The sequence below is a fragment of the Phalacrocorax aristotelis genome, unplaced genomic scaffold, assembly GCF_949628215.1.
Source record: "Phalacrocorax aristotelis unplaced genomic scaffold, bGulAri2.1 scaffold_108, whole genome shotgun sequence".
NCBI lineage: Eukaryota > Metazoa > Chordata > Aves > Suliformes > Phalacrocoracidae > Phalacrocorax > Phalacrocorax aristotelis.
The window spans coordinates 98,983-125,200 of NW_027441285.1; the positions used below are offsets into that span (position 1 = coordinate 98,983).

Genomic DNA, 26,218 nt, shown 5'->3' on the forward strand with positions numbered 1-26,218 from the left:
ACGGGAGCTGCTGAGGGGCCAAGGCCTCCCTGCCCAGGGCGCGGAGCAGTGGACCCAGGGTGCGGGGAGGGCAAGGGCGTCCCCGTGGGTCCCTTCTCCCACACCGGGGCTCCAGCAGGGACTTCAGAGACGTCCAGAGGGGTTCGTAGCACAAGCGCTTTGTTCAGGCATCAGAATTCCTGACTCTCCATTAACGAGCCGAATGACGTGGTGTCGTGGTTTAGGCGGCAGCTCAGCCCCACACAGTCGCTCGCTCCCTCCCCCACCGGTAGATGGGGGAGAGAATCAGAAGGGTAACGCTCGTGGGTTGCGATAAGAACAGTTTAATAATTAAAATTAACAGAAACAACAACAGAAATGCAATGGAAAAGAGAACAACGAGAGGCGCAAAGCCCCGGGGGAGGAGGGAAGGGAGGGCAGAGGGGGAACGAACCGCCGAAACAAACCGCACGCGCCGCAGCCGCGCCGCAGCCGCGCCGCGCCGCTCCCGAGCTGCAACTGGCCCCCCTCCATAGGCTGGTCATGGTGTCACGTGGTAGGGAATGAACCTGCCGTCGGCCAGTCGGGCTCAGCCGCCCCCGCCACGGCCCCGCCCCTCCCAGCCCCCCCGCCACGCGGCAGAGCCCGGGAAGCTGGAAAGGCAGCCGCCCCCCCACAGTGAGGAGAATTAACCCCTTCTCAGCCAAAACCAGCACATGTGGTTTAAGTTATTCTGGGTTGTTTTGGGGTTTTTTTTAGGGAGAGTTTACATTATTTTTGTACTGTCCCTTTTCTTAGCAAAATGTGTTCCGTTTCAACAAAGCCTACCGACCCCAACCCCGCTTGCTGCTGTCAGGACCCTGCCGGCCATGAGCCAGGCTGTGGCACGAAGCTCCGCGGCCAGAGCCCTGATGGCAATCCCAAGCAGGCAGCCGTGAAGTGACACCACCAGCGGGGATTTGCTGCAGCGATCCCTCCAGGCGATTGCTTTGCTTTGCCACAGCCCCAGCAGCATCACTGTGTCGGGGGGGCTGTGGAGTTGCTCTGTGGACAACGGAGAGCCCGGCCCAGCTCAGCTGCCACGCCGTGGACACCCCCAGCCGCTGCTGCTATTGCTGGCCAAAAACCACTGCCAGGAGTCAAATCCCAATTAGTGCCCACTTTTGCCACAAGTACCGCTTCTCACCTGGCTCCGTCCCAGTCACAGCAGGGATACAGAGCTGGCTCCAAAGCTGCGCGGCCAGAGCCCTGATGGGAAGCGGGGGGCGGGTGGGTGAAGGCTGCTCCAGCCTCCCTGCGCTCGCGGGAAACGTGCCCAAAAGCGTCTGCACAAGAAGCCCGTGCCACAGTCCCTCCCGCCCCGGATCACAGCCCTGTGCCTGTCCCCAGGTCCCAGATGCAGGGAAGGAGACGGCTGGGCGTGGGGACATTTGTCACCTGGCTCCGCACACGCGTGACCGTGTTTGTGACCCTACATGCGTGCAGAGCCGTGTCACAAAGAGCCCAGGCTGGATAAATACCCCGCGCAACCGCCCCCAGCTCAGTGGCGAGTTTGCCACAGACGCTGGAAGATCAGGACGGTCTTTGACCGCACCGACGTCCCCAAGCCCAGCCATCTCCTTCACTGCAGCCACTTGCGGTGATGGAGCTGAGGTCGCGGCGCCGCAAGATGCCGCAGTCCCCCCCTGCCCAGTGTCCCCCGGCGCCGCCGGAGGAGCAGGCAGGACCCTCCCGTGTGCCACCCCCGCGCAAAAGAAAGCGTCAGGTCCCCAAGGAGGAAGGTGAGCGCAGAGCATCCCCCACCGGGCACCTGCCAGAGGGGATTTTGGCTGGTGCCCAGCTGTGCAAGCGGAGGCCCCCGCATCGTGGCAAGGCGCCCCGGCCTCTCCCCCGTCCCGCTCCCGGCACTGCCGCCCCAGCACACCGGCGCGGTGCTGGGGGTGACAGCGCCGCTGTCCTCCGACAGTATGCAGGCTGTGCTGGCGAGCAGACTGTGACCCCGAAGTCGTGGGGCAGCTGTGCCGTCAGAAGGGGCTCTGCGTCCATGAGAACTGCCTGGTGAGTCCCCGGGGCTCAACACCCACCGGTCCACAACACCCCGCCCTCTCCAGCACCGCGGCACAGGCAGCCCCTGGCACGCACCCTCTTTTCCCCCCTTGCAGTACCACGCCACCAGGCTGGGCCAGAAAGGGGCCGATGAAGAGGGCTCCTACGGCTTCCTCTTCCCCGACATCCGGCAGGAGCTGAAGCGGGTGGCACAGAAGGTGAGGCCGGAGGGGACGTGTCCCCACCGTGGTCCCCGTGTCCCGAGCCCGGCGCTGAACAGGCCAGCAACCCCCCAGGGATGCTCTGGCAGCCGGCTGCAAGCAACCGCCCCCAGATCCTCCTTCCCCCAAAAGGGCCCATTTCTGCAGCAACTGGGGATTTGGGGAGGGTAGGGGACGTTATCAGCGGCCCAGTGTCAATGGCCAGGCAGCCCACCGAAACGCGGCGGGGCTGCGCTGGGCGAGGGCGAACAGGGCTCCCCGGGGAGCGCGGCATTGACTGCGCGGCGCTGACGCTGTCCACCTCCATGCCGTCCCCAGAGGTGCTGCATCTGCCGGCTGCGGGGTGCCTCGGTCGCCTGTCGGCGCAGGCGCTGCCGCCGAATCTTCCACTTCCCCTGCGGCAGTGAGCGGGGCTGCGTCTCCCAGTTCTTCGGGGAGTTCAAGTGAGTGTGGCCGCCTTGAAGGGCCAGGGCCGGACCCAGGCCAGGGCCTGGGGCAGAGGAGGCCTGTGGCTGAACCGTCACCTCCCTCCCACAGGTCCTTCTGCTGGAAGCACCGGCCGGTGCAGCGGGTGCGGGCGGTGCAGCAGGACGAGACCCCCTGCCTCATCTGCCAGGAGGCGGTGGCGGGGCGGCCCTGCTACGACACCCTGGTCTGTCCTGCCTGTGCCAGCGCCTGGTTCCACCGCCGCTGCATCCAGGTAGGCGACATCGCCCCCGGCCCCTGACGGGATCAGCCCTGTCGTCACCCTGTCGCCCAGCTCCCAGGGGGCGAACGAGACCCGCCCCGGCTCTGACGTTGATGCCCTCTCTGCCCCAGGGCCAGGCGCTGCGCTCTGCCCTGCACTACTTCCGCTGCCCCCTCTGCCAGGACGTGCCGACCTTCCAGGCGGAGATGTTTCGCCTGGGCATCAAAATCCCCGACAGGTCGGTGCCCTCCCCGCTGCCCCCTTCCCCCTCCGTGGTGCTCCGGCCGATCCCCTCCTGCCTCCCTGGGTGCCAGCAGGGTGGCCCCCACGCCCCCCGCGGCTGAGGGCTTCCTGTCTCCCGCAGGGATGCTGCCTGGGAGGAGGACGGGGCCTTCGCGGACCACTACCAGCGGCACAGCTCCTGCGATGCCAGCCAGTGCCTGTGCCCGGTGGGACGGGAGCAGGCGGAGGTGAACGGGTGAGTGCCCGTGTCCCCGGTCCCTGCAGCCCCGGCGAGGAGACGATGCCTTCGTCTCCTCCTCTGGGCAGGTATCCCGGGGGGGTCGGGTCCCTGGGATGGCGAGCTGGGCCTGGCACCAGGTGCGTGCCGGCAGCTCAGCTGCAGGTGCCTGGAGGGGAGCAGGGCCCAACGCTGCGCCCGGGCTGGCAGCCCACAGCTCGGGGGGCCTTTGGTGGCAGTGGGTCCCATTGCTCCCCCAGGCCCTGGAGACTTCTGCTCTGTGGCTCCTGTGCCTCCCGCGGCACCCACCAGCTCTGCTCCGGCATAGGAGAAGACGCCGACTCCTGGGAGTGCGGCGACTGCAGCGGCACGGGCACTGGTGAGGGGGGCGGGGCAGGGTGCCCACGGCCACGTGGCCACCACAGCACGTGGGACCTGGGGCCAGGCGCAGGGCTCTGATGCGGGGAGGGAGTGAGCGTGGCCTGGACTTGTTGTGCTCATCGTCTCCCTGCCTGCCCCTTGCAGCACCTCCCGTTGCACCTGGCCCAGACTCCAGCCCCGCCGACGCAGGGACCCTCGCACAGCACCCCGGGTCCTGGCACTTCAGCTGAGGAAGAAGAGGCCAGGATCCTCGCAGGACAACCCGGCACCCAGCTGCCCTCCCAGCCCCTCTCCCAGAAACCTGCAGAGCCTCACTAATAAAAGCTGGAACGTCACACGTGGCCTTGCTGATGTGCCGAAATGCTGCGGCGCAAGGGCCTCCGCGGTGGCCCTGACCCTCCCCTTGGCACCGTGGGTGCTGCCAGGTCGTTTCCCAAACAGGAGCTGGCACTGGCCGCCCCAGGTGAGATGCTGGTGTCACCCGCTTGGGGACGTGATGTGCGGCACCAGAGCTGAACCCACGGGGGCTGGGGAGGGGGAAGCTCCACGGGAGCTGCTGAGGGGCCAAGGCCTCCCTGCCCAGGGCGCGGAGCAGTGGACCCAGGGTGCGGGGAGGGCAAGGGCGTCCCCGTGGGTCCCTTCTCCCACACCGGGGCTCCAGCAGGGACTTCAGAGACGTCCAGAGGGGTTCGTAGCACAAGCGCTTTGTTCAGGCATCAGAATTCCTGACTCTCCATTAACGAGCCGAATGACGTGGTGTCGTGGTTTAGGCGGCAGCTCAGCCCCACACAGTCGCTCGCTCCCTCCCCCACCGGTAGATGGGGGAGAGAATCAGAAGGGTAACGCTCGTGGGTTGCGATAAGAACAGTTTAATAATTAAAATTAACAGAAACGCAATGGAAAAGAGAACAACGAGAGGCGCAAAGCCCCGGGGGAGGAGGGAAGGGAGGGCAGAGGGGGAACGAACCGCCGAAACAAACCGCACGCGCCGCAGCCGCGCCGCAGCCGCGCCGCGCCGCTCCCGAGCTGCAACTGGCCCCCCTCCATAGGCTGGTCATGGTGTCACGTGGTAGGGAATGAACCTGCCGTCGGCCAGTCGGGCTCAGCCGCCCCCGCCACGGCCCCGCCCCTCCCAGCCCCCCCGCCACGCGGCAGAGCCCGGGAAGCTGGAAAGGCAGCCGCCCCCCCACAGTGAGGAGAATTAACCCCTTCTCAGCCAAAACCAGCACATGTGGTTTAAGTTATTCTGGGTTGTTTTGGGGTTTTTTTTAGGGAGAGTTTACATTATTTTTGTACTGTCCCTTTTCTTAGCAAAATGTGTTCCGTTTCAACAAAGCCTACCGACCCCAACCCCGCTTGCTGCTGTCAGGACCCTGCCGGCCATGAGCCAGGCTGTGGCACGAAGCTCCGCGGCCAGAGCCCTGATGGCAATCCCAAGCAGGCAGCCGTGAAGTGACACCACCAGCGGGGATTTGCTGCAGCGATCCCTCCAGGCGATTGCTTTGCTTTGCCACAGCCCCAGCAGCATCACTGTGTCGGGGGGGCTGTGGAGTTGCTCTGTGGACAACGGAGAGCCCGGCCCAGCTCAGCTGCCACGCCGTGGACACCCCCAGCCGCTGCTGCTATTGCTGGCCAAAAAACACTGCCAGGAGTCAAATCCCAATTAGTGCCCACTTTTGCCACAAGTACCGCTTCTCACCTGGCTCCGTCCCAGTCACAGCAGGGATACAGAGCTGGCTCCAAAGCTGCGCGGCCAGAGCCCTGATGGGAAGCGGGGGGCGGGTGGGTGAAGGCTGCTCCAGCCTCCCTGCGCTCGCGGGAAACGTGCCCAAAAGCGTCTGCACAAGAAGCCCGTGCCACAGTCCCTCCCGCCCCGGATCACAGCCCTGTGCCTGTCCCCAGGTCCCAGATGCAGGGAAGGAGACGGCTGGGCGTGGGGACATTTGTCACCTGGCTCCGCACACGCGTGACCGTGTTTGTGACCCTACATGCGTGCAGAGCCGTGTCACAAAGAGCCCAGGCTGGATAAATACCCCGCGCAACCGCCCCCAGCTCAGTGGCGAGTTTGCCACAGACGCTGGAAGATCAGGACGGTCTTTGACCGCACTGACGTCCCCAAGCCCAGCCATCTCCTTCACTGCAGCCACTTGCGGTGATGGAGCTGAGGTCGCGGCGCCGCAAGATGCCCCAGTCCCCCCCTGCCCAGTGTCCCCCGGCGCCGCCGGAGGAGCAGGCAGGACCCTCCCGTGTGCCACCCCCGCGCAAAAGAAAGCGTCAGGTCCCCAAGGAGGAAGGTGAGCGCAGAGCATCCCCCACCGGGCACCTGCCAGAGGGGATTTTGGCTGGTGCCCAGCTGTGCAAGCGGAGGCCCCCGCATCGTGGCAAGGCGCCCCGGCCTCTCCCCCGTCCCGCTCCCGGCACTGCCGCCCCAGCACACCGGCGCGGTGCTGGGGGTGACAGCGCCGCTGTCCTCCGACAGTATGCAGGCTGTGCTGGCGAGCAGACTGTGACCCCGAAGTCGTGGGGCAGCTGTGCCGTCAGAAGGGGCTCTGCGTCCATGAGAACTGCCTGGTGAGTCCCCGGGGCTCAACACCCACCGGTCCACAACACCCCGCCCTCTCCAGCACCGCGGCACAGGCAGCCCCTGGCACGCACCCTCTTTTCCCCCCTTGCAGTACCACGCCACCAGGCTGGGCCAGAAAGGGGCCGATGAAGAGGGCTTCTACGGCTTTCTCTTCCCCGACATCCGGCAGGAGCTGAAGCGGGTGGCACAGAAGGTGAGGCCGGAGGGGACGTGTCCCCACCGTGGTCCCCGTGTCCCGAGCCCGGCGCTGCACAGGCCAGCAACCCCCCAGGAATGCTCTGGCAGCTGGCTGCAAGCAACCGCCCCCAGATCCTCCTTCCCCCAAAAGGGCCCATTTCTGCAGCAACTGGGAATTTGGGGAGGGTAGGGGACGTTATCAGCGGCCCAGTGTCAATGGCCAGGCAGCCCACCGAAACGCGGCGGGGCTGCGCTGGGCGAGGGCGAACAGGGCTCCCCGGGGAGCGCGGCATTGACTGCGCGGCGCTGACGCTGTCCACCTCCATGCCGTCCCCAGAGGTGCTGCATCTGCCGGCTGCGGGGTGCCTCGGTCGCCTGTCGGCGCAGGCGCTGCCGCCGAATCTTCCACTTCCCCTGCGGCAGTGAGCGGGGCTGCGTCTCCCAGTTCTTCGGGGAGTTCAAGTGAGTGTGGCCGCCTTGAAGGGCCAGGGCCGGACCCAGGCCAGGGCCTGGGGCAGAGGAGGCCTGTGGCTGAACCGTCACCTCCCTCCCACAGGTCCTTCTGCTGGAAGCACCGGCCGGTGCAGCGGGTGCGGGCGGTGCAGCAGGACGAGACCCCCTGCCTCATCTGCCAGGAGGCGGTGGCGGGGCGGCCCTGCTACGACACCCTGGTCTGTCCTGCCTGTGCCAGCGCCTGGTTCCACCGCCGCTGCATCCAGGTAGGCGACATCGCCCCCGGCCCCTGACGGGATCAGCCCTGTCGTCACCCTGTCGCCCAGCTCCCAGGGGGCGAACGAGACCCGCCCCGGCTCTGACGTTGATGCCCTCTCTGCCCCAGGGCCAGGCGCTGCGCTCTGCCCTGCACTACTTCCGCTGCCCCCTCTGCCAGGACGTGCCGACCTTCCAGGTGGAGATGTTTCGCCTGGGCATCAAAATCCCCGACAGGTCGGTGCCCTCCCCGCTGCCCCCTTCCCCCTCCGTGGTGCTCCGGCCGATCCCCTCCTGCCTCCCTGGGTGCCAGCAGGGTGGCCCCCACGCCCCCCGCGGCTGAGGGCTTCCTGTCTCCCGCAGGGATGCTGCCTGGGAGGAGGACGGGGCCTTCGCAGACCACTACCAGCGGCACAGCTCCTGCGATGCTAGCCAGTGCCTGTGCCCGGTGGGACGGGAGCAGGCGGAGGTGAACGGGTGAGTGCCCGTGTCCCCGGTCCCTGCAGCCCCGGCGAGGAGACGATGCCTTCGTCTCCTCCTCTGGGCAGGTATCCCGGGGGGGTCGGGTCCCTGGGATGGCGAGCTGGGCCTGGCACCAGGTGCGTGCCGGCAGCTCAGCTTCGGCTGCCTGGAGGGGAGCAGGGCCCAACGCTGCGCCCGGGCTGGCAGCCCACAGCTCGGGGGGCCTTTGGTGGCAGTGGGTCCCATTGCTCCCCCAGGCCCTGGAGACTTCTGCTCTGTGGCTCCTGTGCCTCCCGCGGCACCCACCAGCTCTGCTCCGGCATAGGAGAAGACGCCGACTCCTGGGAGTGCAGCGACTGCAGCGGCACGGGCACTGGTGAGGGGGGCGGGGCAGGGTGCCCACGGCCACGTGGCCACCACAGCACGTGGGACCTGGGGCCAGGCGCAGGGCTCTGATGCGGGGAGGGAGCGAGCGTGGCCTGGACTTGTTGTGCTCATCGTCTCCCTGCCTGCCCCTTGCAGCGCCTCCCGTTGCACCTGGCCCAGACTCCAGCCCCGCCGACGCAGGGACCCTCGCACAGCACCCCGGGTCCTGGCACTTCAGCTGAGGAAGAAGAGGCCAGGATCCTCGCAGGACACCCCGGCACCCAGCTGCCCTCCCAGCCCCTCTCCCAGAAACCTGCAGAGCCTCACTAATAAAAGCTGGAACGTCACACGTGGCCTTGCTGATGTGCCGAAATGCTGCGGCGCAAGGGCCTCCGCGGTGGCCCTGACCCTCCCCTTGGCACCGTGGGTGCTGCCAGGTCGTTTCCCAAACAGGAGCTGGCACTGGCCGCCCCAGGTGAGATGCTGGTGTCACCCACTTGGGGACGTGATGTGCGGCACCAGAGCTGAACCCACGGGGGCTGGGGAGGGGGAAGCTCCACGGGAGCTGCTGAGGGGCCAAGGCCTCCCTGCCCAGGGCGCGGAGCAGTGGACCCAGGGTGCGGGGAGGGCAAGGGCGTCCCCGTGGGTCCCTTCTCCCACACCGGGGCTCCAGCAGGGACTTCAGAGACGTCCAGAGGGGTTCGTAGCACAAGCGCTTTGTTCAGGCATCAGAATTCCTGACTCTCCATTAACGAGCCGAATGACGTGGTGTCGTGGTTTAGGCGGCAGCTCAGCCCCACACAGTCGCTCGCTCCCTCCCCCACCGGTAGATGGGGGAGAGAATCAGAAGGGTAACGCTCGTGGGTTGCGATAAGAACAGTTTAATAATTAAAATTAACAGAAACGCAATGGAAAAGAGAACAACGAGAGGCGCAAAGCCCCGGGGGAGGAGGGAAGGGAGGGCAGAGGGGGAACGAACCGCCGAAACAAACCGCACGCGCCGCAGCCGCGCCGCAGCCGCGCCGCGCCGCTCCCGAGCTGCAACTGGCCCCCCTCCATAGGCTGGTCATGGTGTCACGTGGTAGGGAATGAACCTGCCGTCGGCCAGTCGGGCTCAGCCGCCCCCGCCACGGCCCCGCCCCTCCCAGCCCCCCCGCCACGCGGCAGAGCCCGGGAAGCTGGAAAGGCAGCCGCCCCCCCACAGTGAGGAGAATTAACCCCTTCTCAGCCAAAACCAGCACATGTGGTTTAAGTTATTCTGGGTTGTTTTGGGTTTTTTTTTAGGGAGAGTTTACATTATTTTTGTACTGTCCCTTTTCTTAGCAAAATGTGTTCCGTTTCAACAAAGCCTACCGACCCCAACCCCGCTTGCTGCTGTCAGGACCCTGCCGGCCATGAGCCAGGCTGTGGCACGAAGCTCCGCGGCCAGAGCCCTGATGGCAATCCCAAGCAGGCAGCCGTGAAGTGACACCACCAGCGGGGATTTGCTGCAGCGATCCCTCCAGGCGATTGCTTTGCTTTGCCACAGCCCCAGCAGCATCACTGTGTCGGGGGGGCTGTGGAGTTGCTCTGTGGACAACGGAGAGCCCGGCCCAGCTCAGCTGCCACGCCGTGGACACCCCCAGCCGCTGCTGCTATTGCTGGCCAAAAACCACTGCCAGGAGTCAAATCCCAATTAGTGCCCACTTTTGCCACAAGTACCGCTTCTCACCTGGCTCCGTCCCAGTCACAGCAGGGATACAGAGCTGGCTCCAAAGCTGCGCGGCCAGAGCCCTGATGGGAAGCGGGGGGCGGGTGGGTGAAGGCTGCTCCAGCCTCCCTGCGCTCGCGGGAAACGTGCCCAAAAGCGTCTGCACAAGAAGCCCATGCCACAGTCCCTCCCGCCCCGGATCACAGCCCTGTGCCTGTCCCCAGGTCCCAGATGCAGGGAAGGAGACGGCTGGGCGTGGGGACATTTGTCACCTGGCTCCGCACACGCGTGACCGTGTTTGTGACCCTACATGCGTGCAGAGCCGTGTCACAAAGAGCCCAGGCTGGATAAATACCCCGCGCAACCGCCCCCAGCTCAGTGGCGAGTTTGCCACAGACGCTGGAAGATCAGGACGGTCTTTGACCGCACCGACGTCCCCAAGCCCAGCCATCTCCTTCACTGCAGCCACTTGCGGTGATGGAGCTGAGGTCGCGGCGCCGCAAGATGCCCCAGTCCCCCCCTGCCCAGTGTCCCCCGGCGCCGCCGGAGGAGCAGGCAGGACCCTCCCGTGTGCCACCCCCGCGCAAAAGAAAGCGTCAGGTCCCCAAGGAGGAAGGTGAGCGCAGAGCATCCCCCACCGGGCACCTGCCAGAGGGGATTTTGGCTGGTGCCCAGCTGTGCAAGCGGAGGCCCCCGCATCGTGGCAAGGCGCCCCGGCCTCTCCCCCGTCCCGCTCCCGGCACTGCCGCCCCAGCACACCGGCGCGGTGCTGGGGGTGACAGCGCCGCTGTCCTCCGACAGTATGCAGGCTGTGCTGGCGAGCAGACTGTGACCCCGAAGTCGTGGGGCAGCTGTGCCGTCAGAAGGGGCTCTGCGTCCATGAGAACTGCCTGGTGAGTCCCCGGGGCTCAACACCCACCGGTCCACAACACCCCGCCCTCTCCAGCACCGCGGCACAGGCAGCCCCTGGCACGCACCCTCTTTTCCCCCCTTGCAGTACCACGCCACCAGGCTGGGCCAGAAAGGGGCCGATGAAGAGGGCTTCTACGGCTTTCTCTTCCCCGACATCCGGCAGGAGCTGAAGCGGGTGGCACAGAAGGTGAGGCCGGAGGGGACGTGTCCCCACCGTGGTCCCCGTGTCCCGAGCCCGGCGCTGCACAGGCCAGCAACCCCCAGGAATGCTCTGGCAGCTGGCTGCAAGCAACCGCCCCCAGATCCTCCTTCCCCCAAAAGGGCCCATTTCTGCAGCAACTGGGGATTTGGGGAGGGTAGGGGACGTTATCAGCGGCCCAGTGTCAATGGCCAGGCAGCCCACCGAAACGCGGCGGGGCTGCGCTGGGCGAGGGCGAACAGGGCTCCCCGGGGAGCGCGGCATTGACTGCGCGGCGCTGACGCTGTCCACCTCCATGCCGTCCCCAGAGGTGCTGCATCTGCCGGCTGCGGGGTGCCTCGGTCGCCTGTCGGCGCAGGCGCTGCCGCCGAATCTTCCACTTCCCCTGCGGCAGTGAGCGGGGCTGCGTCTCCCAGTTCTTCGGGGAGTTCAAGTGAGTGTGGCCGCCTTGAAGGGCCAGGGCCGGACCCAGGCCAGGGCCTGGGGCAGAGGAGGCCTGTGGCTGAACCGTCACCTCCCTCCCACAGGTCCTTCTGCTGGAAGCACCGGCCGGTGCAGCGGGTGCGGGCGGTGCAGCAGGACGAGACCCCCTGCCTCATCTGCCAGGAGGCGGTGGCGGGGCGGCCCTGCTACGACACCCTGGTCTGTCCTGCCTGTGCCAGCGCCTGGTTCCACCGCCGCTGCATCCAGGTAGGCGACATCGCCCCCGGCCCCTGACGGGATCAGCCCTGTCGTCACCCTGTCGCCCAGCTCCCAGGGGGCGAACGAGACCCGCCCCGGCTCTGACGTTGATGCCCTCTCTGCCCCAGGGCCAGGCGCTGCGCTCTGCCCTGCACTACTTCCGCTGCCCCCTCTGCCAGGACGTGCCGACCTTCCAGGCGGAGATGTTTCGCCTGGGCATCAAAATCCCCGACAGGTCGGTGCCCTCCCCGCTGCCCCCTTCCCCCTCCGTGGTGCTCCGGCCGATCCCCTCCTGCCTCCCTGGGTGCCAGCAGGGTGGCCCCCACGCCCCCCGCGGCTGAGGGCTTCCTGTCTCCCGCAGGGATGCTGCCTGGGAGGAGGACGGGGCCTTCGCGGACCACTACCAGCGGCACAGCTCCTGCGATGCCAGCCAGTGCCTGTGCCCGGTGGGACGGGAGCAGGCGGAGGTGAACGGGTGAGTGCCCGTGTCCCCGGTCCCTGCAGCCCCGGCGAGGAGACGATGCCTTCGTCTCCTCCTCTGGGCAGGTATCCCGGGGGGGTCGGGTCCCTGGGATGGCGAGCTGGGCCTGGCACCAGGTGCGTGCCGGCAGCTCAGCTTCGGCTGCCTGGAGGGGAGCAGGGCCCAACGCTGCGCCCGGGCTGGCAGCCCACAGCTCGGGGGGCCTTTGGTGGCAGTGGGTCCCATTGCTCCCCCAGGCCCTGGAGACTTCTGCTCTGTGGCTCCTGTGCCTCCCGCGGCACCCACCAGCTCTGCTCCGGCATAGGAGAAGACGCCGACTCCTGGGAGTGCGGCGACTGCAGCGGCACGGGCACTGGTGAGGGGGGCGGGGCAGGGTGCCCACGGCCACGTGGCCACCACAGCACGTGGGACCTGGGGCCAGGCGCAGGGCTCTGATGCGGGGAGGGAGCGAGCGTGGCCTGGACTTGTTGTGCTCATCGTCTCCCTGCCTGCCCCTTGCAGCGCCTCCCGTTGCACCTGGCCCAGACTCCAGCCCCGCCGACGCAGGGACCCTCGCACAGCACCCCGGGTCCTGGCACTTCAGCTGAGGAAGAAGAGGCCAGGATCCTCGCAGGACACCCCGGCACCCAGCTGCCCTCCCAGCCCCTCTCCCAGAAACCTGCAGAGCCTCACTAATAAAAGCTGGAACGTCACACGTGGCCTTGCTGATGTGCCGAAATGCTGCGGCGCAAGGGCCTCCGCGGTGGCCCTGACCCTCCCCTTGGCACCGTGGGTGCTGCCAGGTCGTTTCCCAAACAGGAGCTGGCACTGGCCGCCCCAGGTGAGATGCTGGTGTCACCCGCTTGGGGACGTGATGTGCGGCACCAGAGCTGAACCCACGGGGGCTGGGGAGGGGGAAGCTCCACGGGAGCTGCTGAGGGGCCAAGGCCTCCCTGCCCAGGGCGCGGAGCAGTGGACCCAGGGTGCGGGGAGGGCAAGGGCGTCCCCGTGGGTCCCTTCTCCCACACCGGGGCTCCAGCAGGGACTTCAGAGACGTCCAGAGGGGTTCGTAGCACAAGCGCTTTGTTCGGGCATCAGAATTCCTGACTCTCCATTAACGAGCCGAATGACGTGGTGTCGTGGTTTAGGCGGCAGCTCAGCCCCACACAGTCGCTCGCTCCCTCCCCCACCGGTAGATGGGGGAGAGAATCAGAAGGGTAACGCTCGTGGGTTGCGATAAGAACAGTTTAATAATTAAAATTAACAGAAACGCAATGGAAAAGAGAACAACGAGAGGCGCAAAGCCCCGGGGGAGGAGGGAAGGGAGGGCAGAGGGGGAACGAACCGCCGAAACAAACCGCACGCGCCGCAGCCGCGCCGCAGCCGCGCCGCGCCGCTCCCGAGCTGCAACTGGCCCCCCTCCATAGGCTGGTCATGGTGTCACGTGGTAGGGAATGAACCTGCCGTCGGCCAGTCGGGCTCAGCCGCCCCCGCCACGGCCCCGCCCCTCCCAGCCCCCCCGCCACGCGGCAGAGCCCGGGAAGCTGGAAAGGCAGCCGCCCCCCCACAGTGAGGAGAATTAACCCCTTCTCAGCCAAAACCAGCACATGTGGTTTAAGTTATTCTGGGTTGTTTTGGGTTTTTTTTTAGGGAGAGTTTACATTATTTTTGTACTGTCCCTTTTCTTAGCAAAATGTGTTCCGTTTCAACAAAGCCTACCGACCCCAACCCCGCTTGCTGCTGTCAGGACCCTGCCGGCCATGAGCCAGGCTGTGGCACGAAGCTCCGCGGCCAGAGCCCTGATGGCAATCCCAAGCAGGCAGCCGTGAAGTGACACCACCAGCGGGGATTTGCTGCAGCGATCCCTCCAGGCGATTGCTTTGCTTTGCCACAGCCCCAGCAGCATCACTGTGTCGGGGGGGCTGTGGAGTTGCTCTGTGGACAACGGAGAGCCCGGCCCAGCTCAGCTGCCACGCCGTGGACACCCCCAGCCGCTGCTGCTATTGCTGGCCAAAAACCACTGCCAGGAGTCAAATCCCAATTAGTGCCCACTTTTGCCACAAGTACCGCTTCTCACCTGGCTCCGTCCCAGTCACAGCAGGGATACAGAGCTGGCTCCAAAGCTGCGCGGCCAGACCCCTGATGGGAAGCGGGGGGCGGGTGGGTGAAGGCTGCTCCAGCCTCCCTGCGCTCGCGGGAAACGTGCCCAAAAGCATCTGCACAAGAAGCCCGTGCCACAGTCCCTCCCGCCCCGGATCACAGCCCTGTGCCTGTTCCCAGGTCCCAGATGCAGGGAAGGAGACGGCTGGGCGTGGGGACATTTGTCACCTGGCTCCGCACACGCGTGACCGTGTTTGTGACCCTACATGCGTGCAGAGCCGTGTCACAAAGAGCCCAGGCTGGATAAATACCCCGCGCAACCGCCCCCAGCTCAGTGGCGAGTTTGCCACAGACGCTGGAAGATCAGGACGGTCTTTGACCGCACCGACGTCCCCAAGCCCAGCCATCTCCTTCACTGCAGCCACTTGCGGTGATGGAGCTGAGGTCGCGGCGCCGCAAGATGCCGCAGTCCCCCCCTGCCCAGTGTCCCCCGGCGCCGCCGGAGGAGCAGGCAGGACCCTCCCGTGTGCCACCCCCGCGCAAAAGAAAGCGTCAGGTCCCCAAGGAGGAAGGTGAGCGCAGAGCATCCCCCACCGGGCACCTGCCAGAGGGGATTTTGGCTGGTGCCCAGCTGTGCAAGCGGAGGCCCCCGCATCGTGGCAAGGCGCCCCGGCCTCTCCCCCGTCCCGCTCCCGGCACTGCCGCCCCAGCACACCGGCGCGGTGCTGGGGGTGACAGCGCCGCTGTCCTCCGACAGTATGCAGGCTGTGCTGGCGAGCAGACTGTGACCCCGAAGTCGTGGGGCAGCTGTGCCGTCAGAAGGGGCTCTGCGTCCATGAGAACTGCCTGGTGAGTCCCCGGGGCTCAACACCCACTGGTCCACAACACCCCGCCCTCTCCAGCACCGCGGCACAGGCAGCCCCTGGCACGCACCCTCTTTTCCCCCCTTGCAGTACCACGCCACCAGGCTGGGCCAGAAAGGGGCCGATGAAGAGGGCTTCTACGGCTTTCTCTTCCCCGACATCCGGCAGGAGCTGAAGCGGGTGGCACAGAAGGTGAGGCCGGAGGGGACGTGTCCCCACCGTGGTCCCCGTGTCCCGAGCCCGGCGCTGCACAGGCCAGCAACCCCCCAGGAATGCTCTGGCAGCTGGCTGCAAGCAACAGCCCCCAGATCCTCCTTCCCCCAAAAGGGCCCATTTCTGCAGCAACTGGGGATTTGGGGAGGGTAGGGGACGTTATCAGCGGCCCAGTGTCAATGGCCAGGCAGCCCACCGAAACGCGGCGGGGCTGCGCTGGGCGAGGGCGAACAGGGCTCCCCGGGGAGCGCGGCATTGACTGCGTGGCGCTGACGCTGTCCACCTCCATGCCGTCCCCAGAGGTGCTGCATCTGCCGGCTGCGGGGTGCCTCGGTCGCCTGTCGGCGCAGGCGCTGCCGCCGAATCTTCCACTTCCCCTGCGGCAGTGAGCGGGGCTGCGTCTCCCAGTTCTTCGGGGAGTTCAAGTGAGTGTGGCCGCCTTGAAGGGCCAGGGCCGGACCCAGGCCAGGGCCTGGGGCAGAGGAGGCCTGTGGCTGAACCGTCACCTCCCTCCCACAGGTCCTTCTGCTGGAAGCACCGGCCGGTGCAGCGGGTGCGGGCGGTGCAGCAGGACGAGACCCCCTGCCTCATCTGCCAGGAGGCGGTGGCGGGGCGGCCCTGCTACGACACCCTGGTCTGTCCTGCCTGTGCCAGCGCCTGGTTCCACCGCCGCTGCATCCAGGTAGGCGACATCGCCCCCGGCCCCTGACGGGATCAGCCCTGTCGTCACCCTGTCGCCCAGCTCCCAGGGGGCGAACGAGACCCGCCCCGGCTCTGACGTTGATGCCCTCTCTGCCCCAGGGCCAGGCGCTGCGCTCTGCCCTGCACTACTTCCGCTGCCCCCTCTGCCAGGACGTGCCGACCTTCCAGGCGGAGATGTTTCGCCTGGGCATCAAAATCCCCGACAGGTCGGTGCCCTCCCCGCTGCCCCCTTCCCCCTCCGTGGTGCTCCGGCCGATCCCCTCCTGCCTCCCTGGGTGCCAGCAGGGTGGCCCCCACGCCCCCCGCGGCTGAGGGCTTCCTGTCTCCCGCAGGGATGCTGCCTGGGAGGAGGACGGGGCCTTCGCGGACCACTACCAGCGGCACAGCTCCTGCGATGCCAGCCAGTGCCTGTGCCCGGTGGGACGGGAGCAGGCGGAGGTGAACGGGTGAGTGCCCGTGTCCCCGGTCCCTGCAGCCCCGGCGAGGAGACGATGCCTTCGTCTCCTCCTCTGGGCAGGTATCCCGGGGGGGTCGGGTCCCTGGGATGGCGAGCTGGGCCTGGCACCAGGTGCGTGCCGGCAGCTCAGCTTCGGCTGCCTGGAGGGGAGCAGGGCCCAACGCTGCGCCCGGGCTGGCAGCCCACAGCTCGGGGGGCCTTTGGTGGCAGTGGGTCCCATTGCTCCCCCAGGCCCTGGAGACTTCTGCTCTGTGGCTCCTGTGCCTCCCGCGGCACCCACCAGCTCTGCTCCGGCATAGGAGAAGACGCCGACTCCTGGGAGTGCGGCGACTGCAGCGGCACGGGCACTGGTGAGGGGGGCGGGGCAGGGTGCCCACGGCCACGTGGCCACCACAGCACGTGGGACCTGGGGCCAGGCGCAGGGCTCTGATGCGGGGAGGGAGCGAGCGTGGCCTGGACTTGTTGTGCTCATCGTCTCCCTGCCTGCCCCTTGCAGCGCCTCCCGTTGCACCTGGCCCAGACTCCAGCCCCGCCGACGCAGGGACCCTCGCACAGCACCCTGGGTCCTGGCACTTCAGCTGAGGAAGAAGAGGCCAGGATCCTCGCAGGACACCCCGGCACCCAGCTGCCCTCCCAGCCCCTCTCCCAGAAACCTGCAGAGCCTCACTAATAAAAGCTGGAACGTCACACGTGGCCTTGCTGATGTGCCGAAATGCTGCGGCGCAAGGGCCTCCGCGGTGGCCCTGACCCTCCGCTTGGCACCGTGGGTGCTGCCAGGTCGTTTCCCAAACAGGAGCTGGCACTGGCCGCCCCAGGTGAGATGCTGGTGTCACCCGCTTGGGGACGTGATGTGCGGCACCAGAGCTGAACCCACGGGGGCTGGGGAGGGGGAAGCTCCACGGGAGCTGCTGAGGGGCCAAGGCCTCCCTGCCCAGGGCGCGGAGCAGTGGACCCAGGGTGCGGGGAGGGCAAGGGCGTCCCCGTGGGTCCCTTCTCCCACACCGGGGCTCCAGCAGGGACTTCAGAGACGTCCAGAGGGGTTCGTAGCACAAGCGCTTTGTTCAGGCATCAGAATTCCTGACTCTCCATTAACGAGCCGAATGACGTGGTGTCGTGGTTTAGGCGGCAGCTCAGCCCCACACAGTCGCTCGCTCCCTCCCCCACCGGTAGATGGGGGAGAGAATCAGAAGGGTAACGCTCGTGGGTTGCGATAAGAACAGTTTAATAATTAAAATTAACAGAAACAACAACAGAAATGCAATGGAAAAGAGAACAACGAGAGGCGCAAAGCCCCGGGGGAGGAGGGAAGGGAGGGCAGAGGGGGAACGAACCGCCGAAACAAACCGCACGCGCCGCAGCCGCGCCGCAGCCGCGCCGCGCCGCTCCCGAGCTGCAACTGGCCCCCCTCCATAGGCTGGTCATGGTGTCACGTGGTAGGGAATGAACCTGCCGTCGGCCAGTCGGGCTCAGCCGCCCCCGCCACGGCCCCGCCCCTCCCAGCCCCCCCGCCACGCGGCAGAGCCCGGGAAGCTGGCAAGGCAGCCGCCCCCCCACAGTGAGGAGAATTAACCCCTTCTCAGCCAAAACCAGCACATGTGGTTTAAGTTATTCTGGGTTGTTTTGGGGTTTTTTTTAGGGAGAGTTTACATTATTTTTGTACTGTCCCTTTTCTTAGCAAAATGTGTTCCGTTTCAACAAAGCCTACCGACCCCAACCCCGCTTGCTGCTGTCAGGACCCTGCCGGCCATGAGCCAGGCTGTGGCACGAAGCTCCGCGGCCAGAGCCCTGATGGCAATCCCAAGCAGGCAGCCGTGAAGTGACACCACCAGCGGGGATTTGCTGCAGCGATCCCTCCAGGCGATTGCTTTGCTTTGCCACAGCCCCAGCAGCATCACTGTGTCGGGGGGGCTGTGGAGTTGCTCTGTGGACAACGGAGAGCCCGGCCCAGCTCAGCTGCCACGCCGTGGACACCCCCAGCCGCTGCTGCTATTGCTGGCCAAAAACCACTGCCAGGAGTCAAATCCCAATTAGTGCCCACTTTTGCCACAAGTACCGCTTCTCACCTGGCTCCGTCCCAGTCACAGCAGGGATACAGAGCTGGCTCCAAAGCTGCGCGGCCAGAGCCCTGATGGGAAGCGGGGGGCGGGTGGGTGAAGGCTGCTCCAGCCTCCCTGCGCTCGCGGGAAACGTGCCCAAAAGCGTCTGCACAAGAAGCCCGTGCCACAGTCCCTCCCGCCCCGGATCACAGCCCTGTGCCTGTCCCCAGGTCCCAGATGCAGGGAAGGAGACGGCTGGGCGTGGGGACATTTGTCACCTGGCTCCGCACACGCGTGACCGTGTTTGTGACCCTACATGAGTGCAGAGCCGTGTCACAAAGAGCCCAGGCTGGATAAATACCCCGCGCAACCGCCCCCAGCTCAGTGGCGAGTTTGCCACAGACGCTGGAAGATCAGGACGGTCTTTGACCGCACCGACGTCCCCAAGCCCAGCCATCTCCTTCACTGCAGCCACTTGCGGTGATGGAGCTGAGGTCGCGGCGCCGCAAGATGCCCCAGTCCCCCCCTGCCCAGTGTCCCCCGGCGCCGCCGGAGGAGCAGGCAGGACCCTCCTGTGTGCCACCCCCGCGCAAAAGAAAGCGTCAGGTCCCCAAGGAGGAAGGTGAGCGCAGAGCATCCCCCACCGGGCACCTGCCAGAGGGGATTTTGGCTGGTGCCCAGCTGTGCAAGCGGAAGCCCCCGCATCGTGGCAAGGCGCCCCGGCCTCTCCCCCGTCCCGCTCCCGGCACTGCCGCCCCAGCACACCGGCGCGGTGCTGGGGGTGACAGCGCCGCTGTCCTCCGACAGTATGCAGGCTGTGCTGGCGAGCAGACTGTGACCCCGAAGTCGTGGGGCAGCTGTGCCGTCAGAAGGGGCTCTGCGTCCATGAGAACTGCCTGGTGAGTCCCCGGGGCTCAACACCCACCGGTCCACAACACCCCGCCCTCTCCAGCACCGCGGCACAGGCAGCCCCTGGCACGCACCCTCTTTTCCCCCCTTGCAGTACCACGCCACCAGGCTGGGCCAGAAAGGGGCCGATGAAGAGGGCTTCTACGGCTTTCTCTTCCCCGACATCCGGCAGGAGCTGAAGCGGGTGGCACAGAAGGTGAGGCCGGAGGGGACGTGTCCCCACCGTGGTCCCCGTGTCCCGAGCCCGGCGCTGCACAGGCCAGCAACCCCCCAGGAATGCTCTGGCAGCTGGCTGCAAGCAACCGCCCCCAGATCCTCCTTCCCCCAAAAGGGCCCATTTCTGCAGCAACTGGGGATTTGGGGAGGGTAGGGGACGTTATCAGCGGCCCAGTGTCAATGGCCAGGCAGCCCACCGAAACGCGGCGGGGCTGCGCTGGGCGAGGGCGAACAGGGCTCCCCGGGGAGCGCGGCATTGACTGCGCGGCGCTGACGCTGTCCACCTCCATGCCGTCCCCAGAGGTGCTGCATCTGCCGGCTGCGGGGTGCCTCGGTCGCCTGTCGGCGCAGGCGCTGCCGCCGAATCTTCCACTTCCCCTGCGGCAGTGAGCGGGGCTGCGTCTCCCAGTTCTTCGGGGAGTTCAAGTGAGTGTGGCCGCCTTGAAGGGCCAGGGCCGGACCCAGGCCAGGGCCTGGGGCAGAGGAGGCCTGTGGCTGAACCGTCACCTCCCTCCCACAGGTCCTTCTGCTGGAAGCACCGGCCGGTGCAGCGGGTGCGGGCGGTGCAGCAGGACGAGACCCCCTGCCTCATCTGCCAGGAGGCGGTGGCGGGGCGGCCCTGCTACGACACCCTGGTCTGTCCTGCCTGTGCCAGCGCCTGGTTCCACCGCCGCTGCATCCAGGTAGGCGACATCGCCCCCGGCCCCTGACGGGATCAGCCCTGTCGTCACCCTGTCGCCCAGCTCCCAGGGGGCGAACGAGACCCGCCCCGGCTCTGACGTTGATGCCCTCTCTGCCCCAGGGCCAGGCGCTGCGCTCTGCCCTGCACTACTTCCGCTGCCCCCTCTGCCAGGACGTGCCGACCTTCCAGGCGGAGATGTTTCGCCTGGGCATCAAAATCCCCGACAGGTCGGTGCCCTCCCCGCTGCCCCCTTCCCCCTCCGTGGTGCTCCGGCTGATCCCCTCCTGCCTCCCTGGGTGCCAGCAGGGTGGCCCCCACGCCCCCCGCGGCTGAGGGCTTCCTGTCTCCCGCAGGGATGCTGCCTGGGAGGAGGACGGGGCCTTCGCGGACCACTACCAGCGGCACAGCTCCTGCGATGCCAGCCAGTGCCTGTGCCCGGTGGGACGGGAGCAGGCGGAGGTGAACGGGTGAGTGCCCGTGTCCCCGGTCCCTGCAGCCCCGGCGAGGAGACGATGCCTTCGTCTCCTCCTCTGGGCAGGTATCCCGGGGGGGTCGGGTCCCTGGGATGGCGAGCTGGGCCTGGCACCAGGTGCGTGCCGGCAGCTCAGCTTCGGCTGCCTGGAGGGGAGCAGGGCCCAACGCTGCGCCCGAGCTGGCAGCCCACAGCTCGGGCGGGGGGCCTTTGGTGGCAGTGGGTCCCATTGCTCCCCCAGGCCCTGGAGACTTCTGCTCTGTGGCTCCTGTGCCTCCCGCGGCACCCACCAGCTCTGCTCCGGCATAGGAGAAGACGCCGACTCCTGGGAGTGCGGCGACTGCAGCGGCACGGGCACTGGTGAGGGGGGCGGGGCAGGGTGCCCACGGCCACGTGGCCACCACAGCACGTGGGACCTGGGGCCAGGCGCAGGGCTCTGATGCGGGGAGGGAGCGAGCGTGGCCTGGACTTGTTGTGCTCATCGTCTCCCTGCCTGCCCCTTGCAGCGCCTCCCGTTGCACCTGGCCCAGACTCCAGCCCCGCCGACGCAGGGACCCTCGCACAGCACCCCGGGTCCTGCCACTTCAGCTGAGGAAGAAGAGGCCAGGATCCTCGCAGGACACCCCGGCACCCAGCTGCCCTCCCAGCCCCTCTCCCAGAAACCTGCAGAGCCTCACTAATAAAAGCTGGAACGTCACACGTGGCCTTGCTGATGTGCCGAAATGCTGCGGCGCAAGGGCCTCCGCGGTGGCCCTGACCCTCCCCTTGGCACCGTGGGTGCTGCCAGGTCGTTTCCCAAACAGGAGCTGGCACTGGCCGCCCCAGGTGAGATGCTGGTGTCACCCGCTTGGGGACGTGATGTGCGGCACCAGAGCTGAACCCACGGGGGCTGGGGAGGGGGAAGCTCCACGGGAGCTGCTGAGGGGCCAAGGCCTCCCTGCCCAGGGCGCGGAGCAGTGGACCCAGGGTGCGGGGAGGGCAAGGGCGTCCCCGTGGGTCCCTTCTCCCACACCGGGGCTCCAGCAGGGACTTCAGAGACGTCCAGAGGGGTTCGTAGCACAAGCGCTTTGTTCAGGCATCAGAATTCCTGACTCTCCATTAACGAGCCGAATGACGTGGTGTCGTGGTTTAGGCGGCAGCTCAGCCCCACACAGTCGCTCGCTCCCTCCCCCACCGGTAGATGGGGGAGAGAATCAGAAGGGTAACGCTCGTGGGTTGCGATAAGAACAGTTTAATAATTAAAATTAACAGAAACGCAATGGAAAAGAGAACAACGAGAGGCGCAAAGCCCCGGGGGAGGAGGGAAGGGAGGGCAGAGGGGGAACGAACCGCCGAAACAAACCGCACGCGCCGCAGCCGCGCCGCAGCCGCGCCGCGCCGCTCCCGAGCTGCAACTGGCCCCCCTCCATAGGCTGGTCATGGTGTCACGTGGTAGGGAATGAACCTGCCGTCGGCCAGTCGGGCTCAGCCGCCCCCGCCACGGCCCCGCCCCTCCCAGCCCCCCCGCCACGCGGCAGAGCCCGGGAAGCTGGCAAGGCAGCCGCCCCCCCACAGTGAGGAGAATTAACCCCTTCTCAGCCAAAACCAGCACATGTGGTTTAAGTTATTCTGGGTTGTTTTGGGGTTTTTTTTAGGGAGAGTTTACATTATTTTTGTACTGTCCCTTTTCTTAGCAAAATGTGTTCCGTTTCAACAAAGCCTACCGACCCCAACCCCGCTTGCTGCTGTCAGGACCCTGCCGGCCATGAGCCAGGCTGTGGCACGAAGCTCCGCGGCCAGAGCCCTGATGGCAATCCCAAGCAGGCAGCCGTGAAGTGACACCACCAGCGGGGATTTGCTGCAGCGATCCCTCCAGGCGATTGCTTTGCTTTGCCACAGCCCCAGCAGCATCACTGTGTCGGGGGGGCTGTGGAGTTGCTCTGTGGACAACGGAGAGCCCGGCCCAGCTCAGCTGCCACGCCGTGGACACCCCCAGCCGCTGCTGCTATTGCTGGCCAAAAACCACTGCCAGGAGTCAAATCCCAATTAGTGCCCACTTTTGCCACAAGTACCGCTTCTCACCTGGCTCCGTCCCAGTCACAGCAGGGATACAGAGCTGGCTCCAAAGCTGCGCGGCCAGAGCCCTGATGGGAAGCGGGGGGCGGGTGGGTGAAGGCTGCTCCAGCCTCCCTGCGCTCGCGGGAAACGTGCCCAAAAGCGTCTGCACAAGAAGCCCGTGCCACAGTCCCTCCCGCCCCGGATCACAGCCCTGTGCCTGTCCCCAGGTCCCAGATGCAGGGAAGGAGACGGCTGGGCGTGGGGACATTTGTCACCTGGCTCCGCACACGCGTGACCGTGTTTGTGACCCTACATGCGTGCAGAGCCGTGTCACAAAGAGCCCAGGCTGGATAAATACCCCGCGCAACCGCCCCCAGCTCAGTGGCGAGTTTGCCACAGACGCTGGAAGATCAGGACGGTCTTTGACCGCACCGACGTCCCCAAGCCCAGCCATCTCCTTCACTGCAGCCACTTGCGGTGATGGAGCTGAGGTCGCGGCGCCGCAAGATGCCGCAGTCCCCCCCTGCCCAGTGTCCCCCGGCGCCGCCGGAGGAGCAGGCAGGACCCTCCCGTGTGCCACCCCCGCGCAAAAGAAAGCGTCAGGTCCCCAAGGAGGAAGGTGAGCGCAGAGCATCCCCCACCGGGCACCTGCCAGAGGGGATTTTGGCTGGTGCCCAGCTGTGCAAGCGGAGGCCCCCGCATCGTGGCAAGGCGCCCCGGCCTCTCCCCCGTCCCGCTCCCGGCACTGCCGCCCCAGCACACCGGCGCGGTGCTGGGGGTGACAGCGCCGCTGTCCTCCGACAGTATGCAGGCTGTGCTGGCGAGCAGACTGTGACCCCGAAGTCGTGGGGCAGCTGTGCCGTCAGAAGGGGCTCTGCGTCCATGAGAACTGCCTGGTGAGTCCCCGGGGCTCAACACCCACCGGTCCACAACACCCCGCCCTCTCCAGCCCCGCGGCACAGGCAGCCCCTGGCACGCACCCTCTTTTCCCCCCTTGCAGTACCACGCCACCAGGCTGGGCCAGAAAGGGGCCGATGAAGAGGGCTTCTACGGCTTTCTCTTCCCCGACATCCGGCAGGAGCTGAAGCGGGTGGCACAGAAGGTGAGGCCGGAGGGGACGTGTCCCCACCGTGGTCCCCGTGTCCCGAGCCCGGCGCTGCACAGGCCAGCAACCCCCCAGGAATGCTCTGGCAGCTGGCTGCAAGCAACCGCCCCCAGATCCTCCTTCCCCCAAAAGGGCCCATTTCTGCAGCAACTGGGAATTTGGGGAGGGTAGGGGACGTTATCAGCGGCCCAGTGTCAATGGCCAGGCAGCCCACCGAAACGCGGCGGGGCTGCGCTGGGCGAGGGCGAACAGGGCTCCCCGGGGAGTGCGGCATTGACTGCGCGGCGCTGACGCTGTCCACCTCCATGCCGTCCCCAGAGGTGCTGCATCTGCCGGCTGCGGGGTGCCTCGGTCGCCTGTCGGCGCAGGCGCTGCCGCCGAATCTTCCACTTCCCCTGCGGCAGTGAGCGGGGCTGCGTCTCCCAGTTCTTCGGGGAGTTCAAGTGAGTGTGGCCGCCTTGAAGGGCCAGGGCCGGACCCAGGCCAGGGCCTGGGGCAGAGGAGGCCTGTGGCTGAACCGTCACCTCCCTCCCACAGGTCCTTCTGCTGGAAGCACCGGCCGGTGCAGCGGGTGCGGGCGGTGCAGCAGGACGAGACCCCCTGCCTCATCTGCCAGGAGGCGGTGGCGGGGCGGCCCTGCTACGACACCCTGGTCTGTCCTGCCTGTGCCAGCGCCTGGTTCCACCGCCGCTGCATCCAGGTAGGCGACATCGCCCCCGGCCCCTGACGGGATCAGCCCTGTCGTCACCCTGTCGCCCAGCTCCCAGGGGGCGAACGAGACCCGCCCCGGCTCTGACGTTGATGCCCTCTCTGCCCCAGGGCCAGGCGCTGCGCTCTGCCCTGCACTACTTCCGCTGCCCCCTCTGCCAGGACGTGCCGACCTTCCAGGCGGAGATGTTTCGCCTGGGCATCAAAATCCCCGACAGGTCGGTGCCCTCCCCGCTGCCCCCTTCCCCCTCCGTGGTGCTCCGGCCGATCCCCTCCTGCCTCCCTGGGTGCCAGCAGGGTGGCCCCCACGCCCCCCGCGGCTGAGGGCTTCCTGTCTCCCGCAGGGATGCTGCCTGGGAGGAGGACGGGGCCTTCGCGGACCACTACCAGCGGCACAGCTCCTGCGATGCCAGCCAGTGCCTGTGCCCGGTGGGACGGGAGCAGGCGGAGGTGAACGGGTGAGTGCCCGTGTCCCCGGTCCCTGCAGCCCCGGCGAGGAGACGATGCCTTCGTCTCCTCCTCTGGGCAGGTATCCCGGGGGGGGTCGGGTCCCTGGGATGGCGAGCTGGGCCTGGCACCAGGTGCGTGCCGGCAGCTCAGCTTCGGCTGCCTGGAGGGGAGCAGGGCCCAACGCTGCGCCCGGGCTGGCAGCCCACAGCTCGGGCGGGGGGCCTTTGGTGGCAGTGGGTCCCATTGCTCCCCCAGGCCCTGGAGACTTCTGCTCTGTGGCTCCTGTGCCTCCCGCGGCACCCACCAGCTCTGCTCCGGCATAGGAGAAGACGCCGACTCCTGGGAGTGCGGCGACTGCAGCGGCACGGGCACCGGTGAGGGGGGCGGGGCAGGGTGCCCACGGCCACGTGGCCACCACAGCACGTGGGACCTGGGGCCAGGCGCAGGGCTCTGATGCGGGGAGGGAGCGAGCGTGGCCTGGACTTGTTGTGCTCATCGTCTCCCTGCCTGCCCCTTGCAGCGCCTCCCGTTGCACCCGGCCCAGACTCCAGCCCCGTCGACGCAGGGACCCTCGCACAGCACCCCGGGTCCTGCCACTTCAGCTGAGGAAGAAGAGGCCAGGATCCTCGCAGGACACCCCGGCACCCAGCTGCCCTCCCAGCCCCTCTCCCAGAAACCTGCAGAGCCTCACTAATAAAAGCTGGAACGTCACACGTGGCCTTGCTGATGTGCCGAAATGCTGCGGCGCAAGGGCCTCCGCGGTGGCCCTGACCCTCCCCTTGGCACCGTGGGTGCTGCCAGGTCGTTTCCCAAACAGGAGCTGGCACTGGCCGCCCCAGGTGAGATGCTGGTGTCACCCGCTTGGGGACGTGATGTGCGGCACCAGAGCTGAACCCACGGGGGCTGGGGAGGGGGAAGCTCCACGGGAGCTGCTGAGGGGCCAAGGCCTCCCTGCCCAGGGCGCGGAGCAGTGGACCCAGGGTGCGGGGAGGGCAAGGGCGTCCCCGTGGGTCCCTTCTCCCACACCGGGGCTCCAGCAGGGACTTCAGAGACGTCCAGAGGGGTTCGTAGCACAAGCGCTTTGTTCGGGCATCAGAATTCCTGACTCTCCATTAACGAGCCGAATGACGTGGTGTCGTGGTTTAGGCGGCAGCTCAGCCCCACACAGTCGCTCGCTCCCTCCCCCACCGGTAGATGGGGGAGAGAATCAGAAGGGTAACGCTCGTGGGTTGCGATAAGAACAGTTTAATAATT

The 26,218-nt window shown here is 66.9% G+C and overlaps 2 protein-coding genes across 2 annotated transcripts; both read left to right on the top strand.

Annotated features, from left to right (window-relative positions):
- The first annotated feature begins 5,957 nt into the window (after window positions 1-5,957).
- LOC142051265 (E3 ubiquitin-protein ligase PHF7-like) lies at window positions 5,958-8,419 on the top strand. Its single transcript, XM_075080428.1, has 9 exons — window positions 5,958-6,069; window positions 6,255-6,346; window positions 6,451-6,552; window positions 6,874-6,998; window positions 7,093-7,255; window positions 7,375-7,481; window positions 7,608-7,721; window positions 7,964-8,115; window positions 8,260-8,419. The coding sequence occupies exons 1-9, from the start codon at window positions 5,958-5,960 to the stop codon at window positions 8,400-8,402; spliced, it is 1,110 nt and encodes a 369-aa protein (XP_074936529.1). The 3' UTR covers window positions 8,403-8,419.
- A 10,476-nt stretch (window positions 8,420-18,895) lies between these two features.
- LOC142051248 (E3 ubiquitin-protein ligase PHF7-like) lies at window positions 18,896-21,344 on the top strand. The gene is made up of 9 exons (XM_075080416.1): window positions 18,896-19,007; window positions 19,193-19,284; window positions 19,389-19,490; window positions 19,812-19,936; window positions 20,031-20,193; window positions 20,313-20,419; window positions 20,546-20,659; window positions 20,906-21,057; window positions 21,202-21,344. The coding sequence occupies exons 1-9, from the start codon at window positions 18,896-18,898 to the stop codon at window positions 21,342-21,344; spliced, it is 1,110 nt and encodes a 369-aa protein (XP_074936517.1).
- Window positions 21,345-26,218: the final 4,874 nt, after the last annotated feature.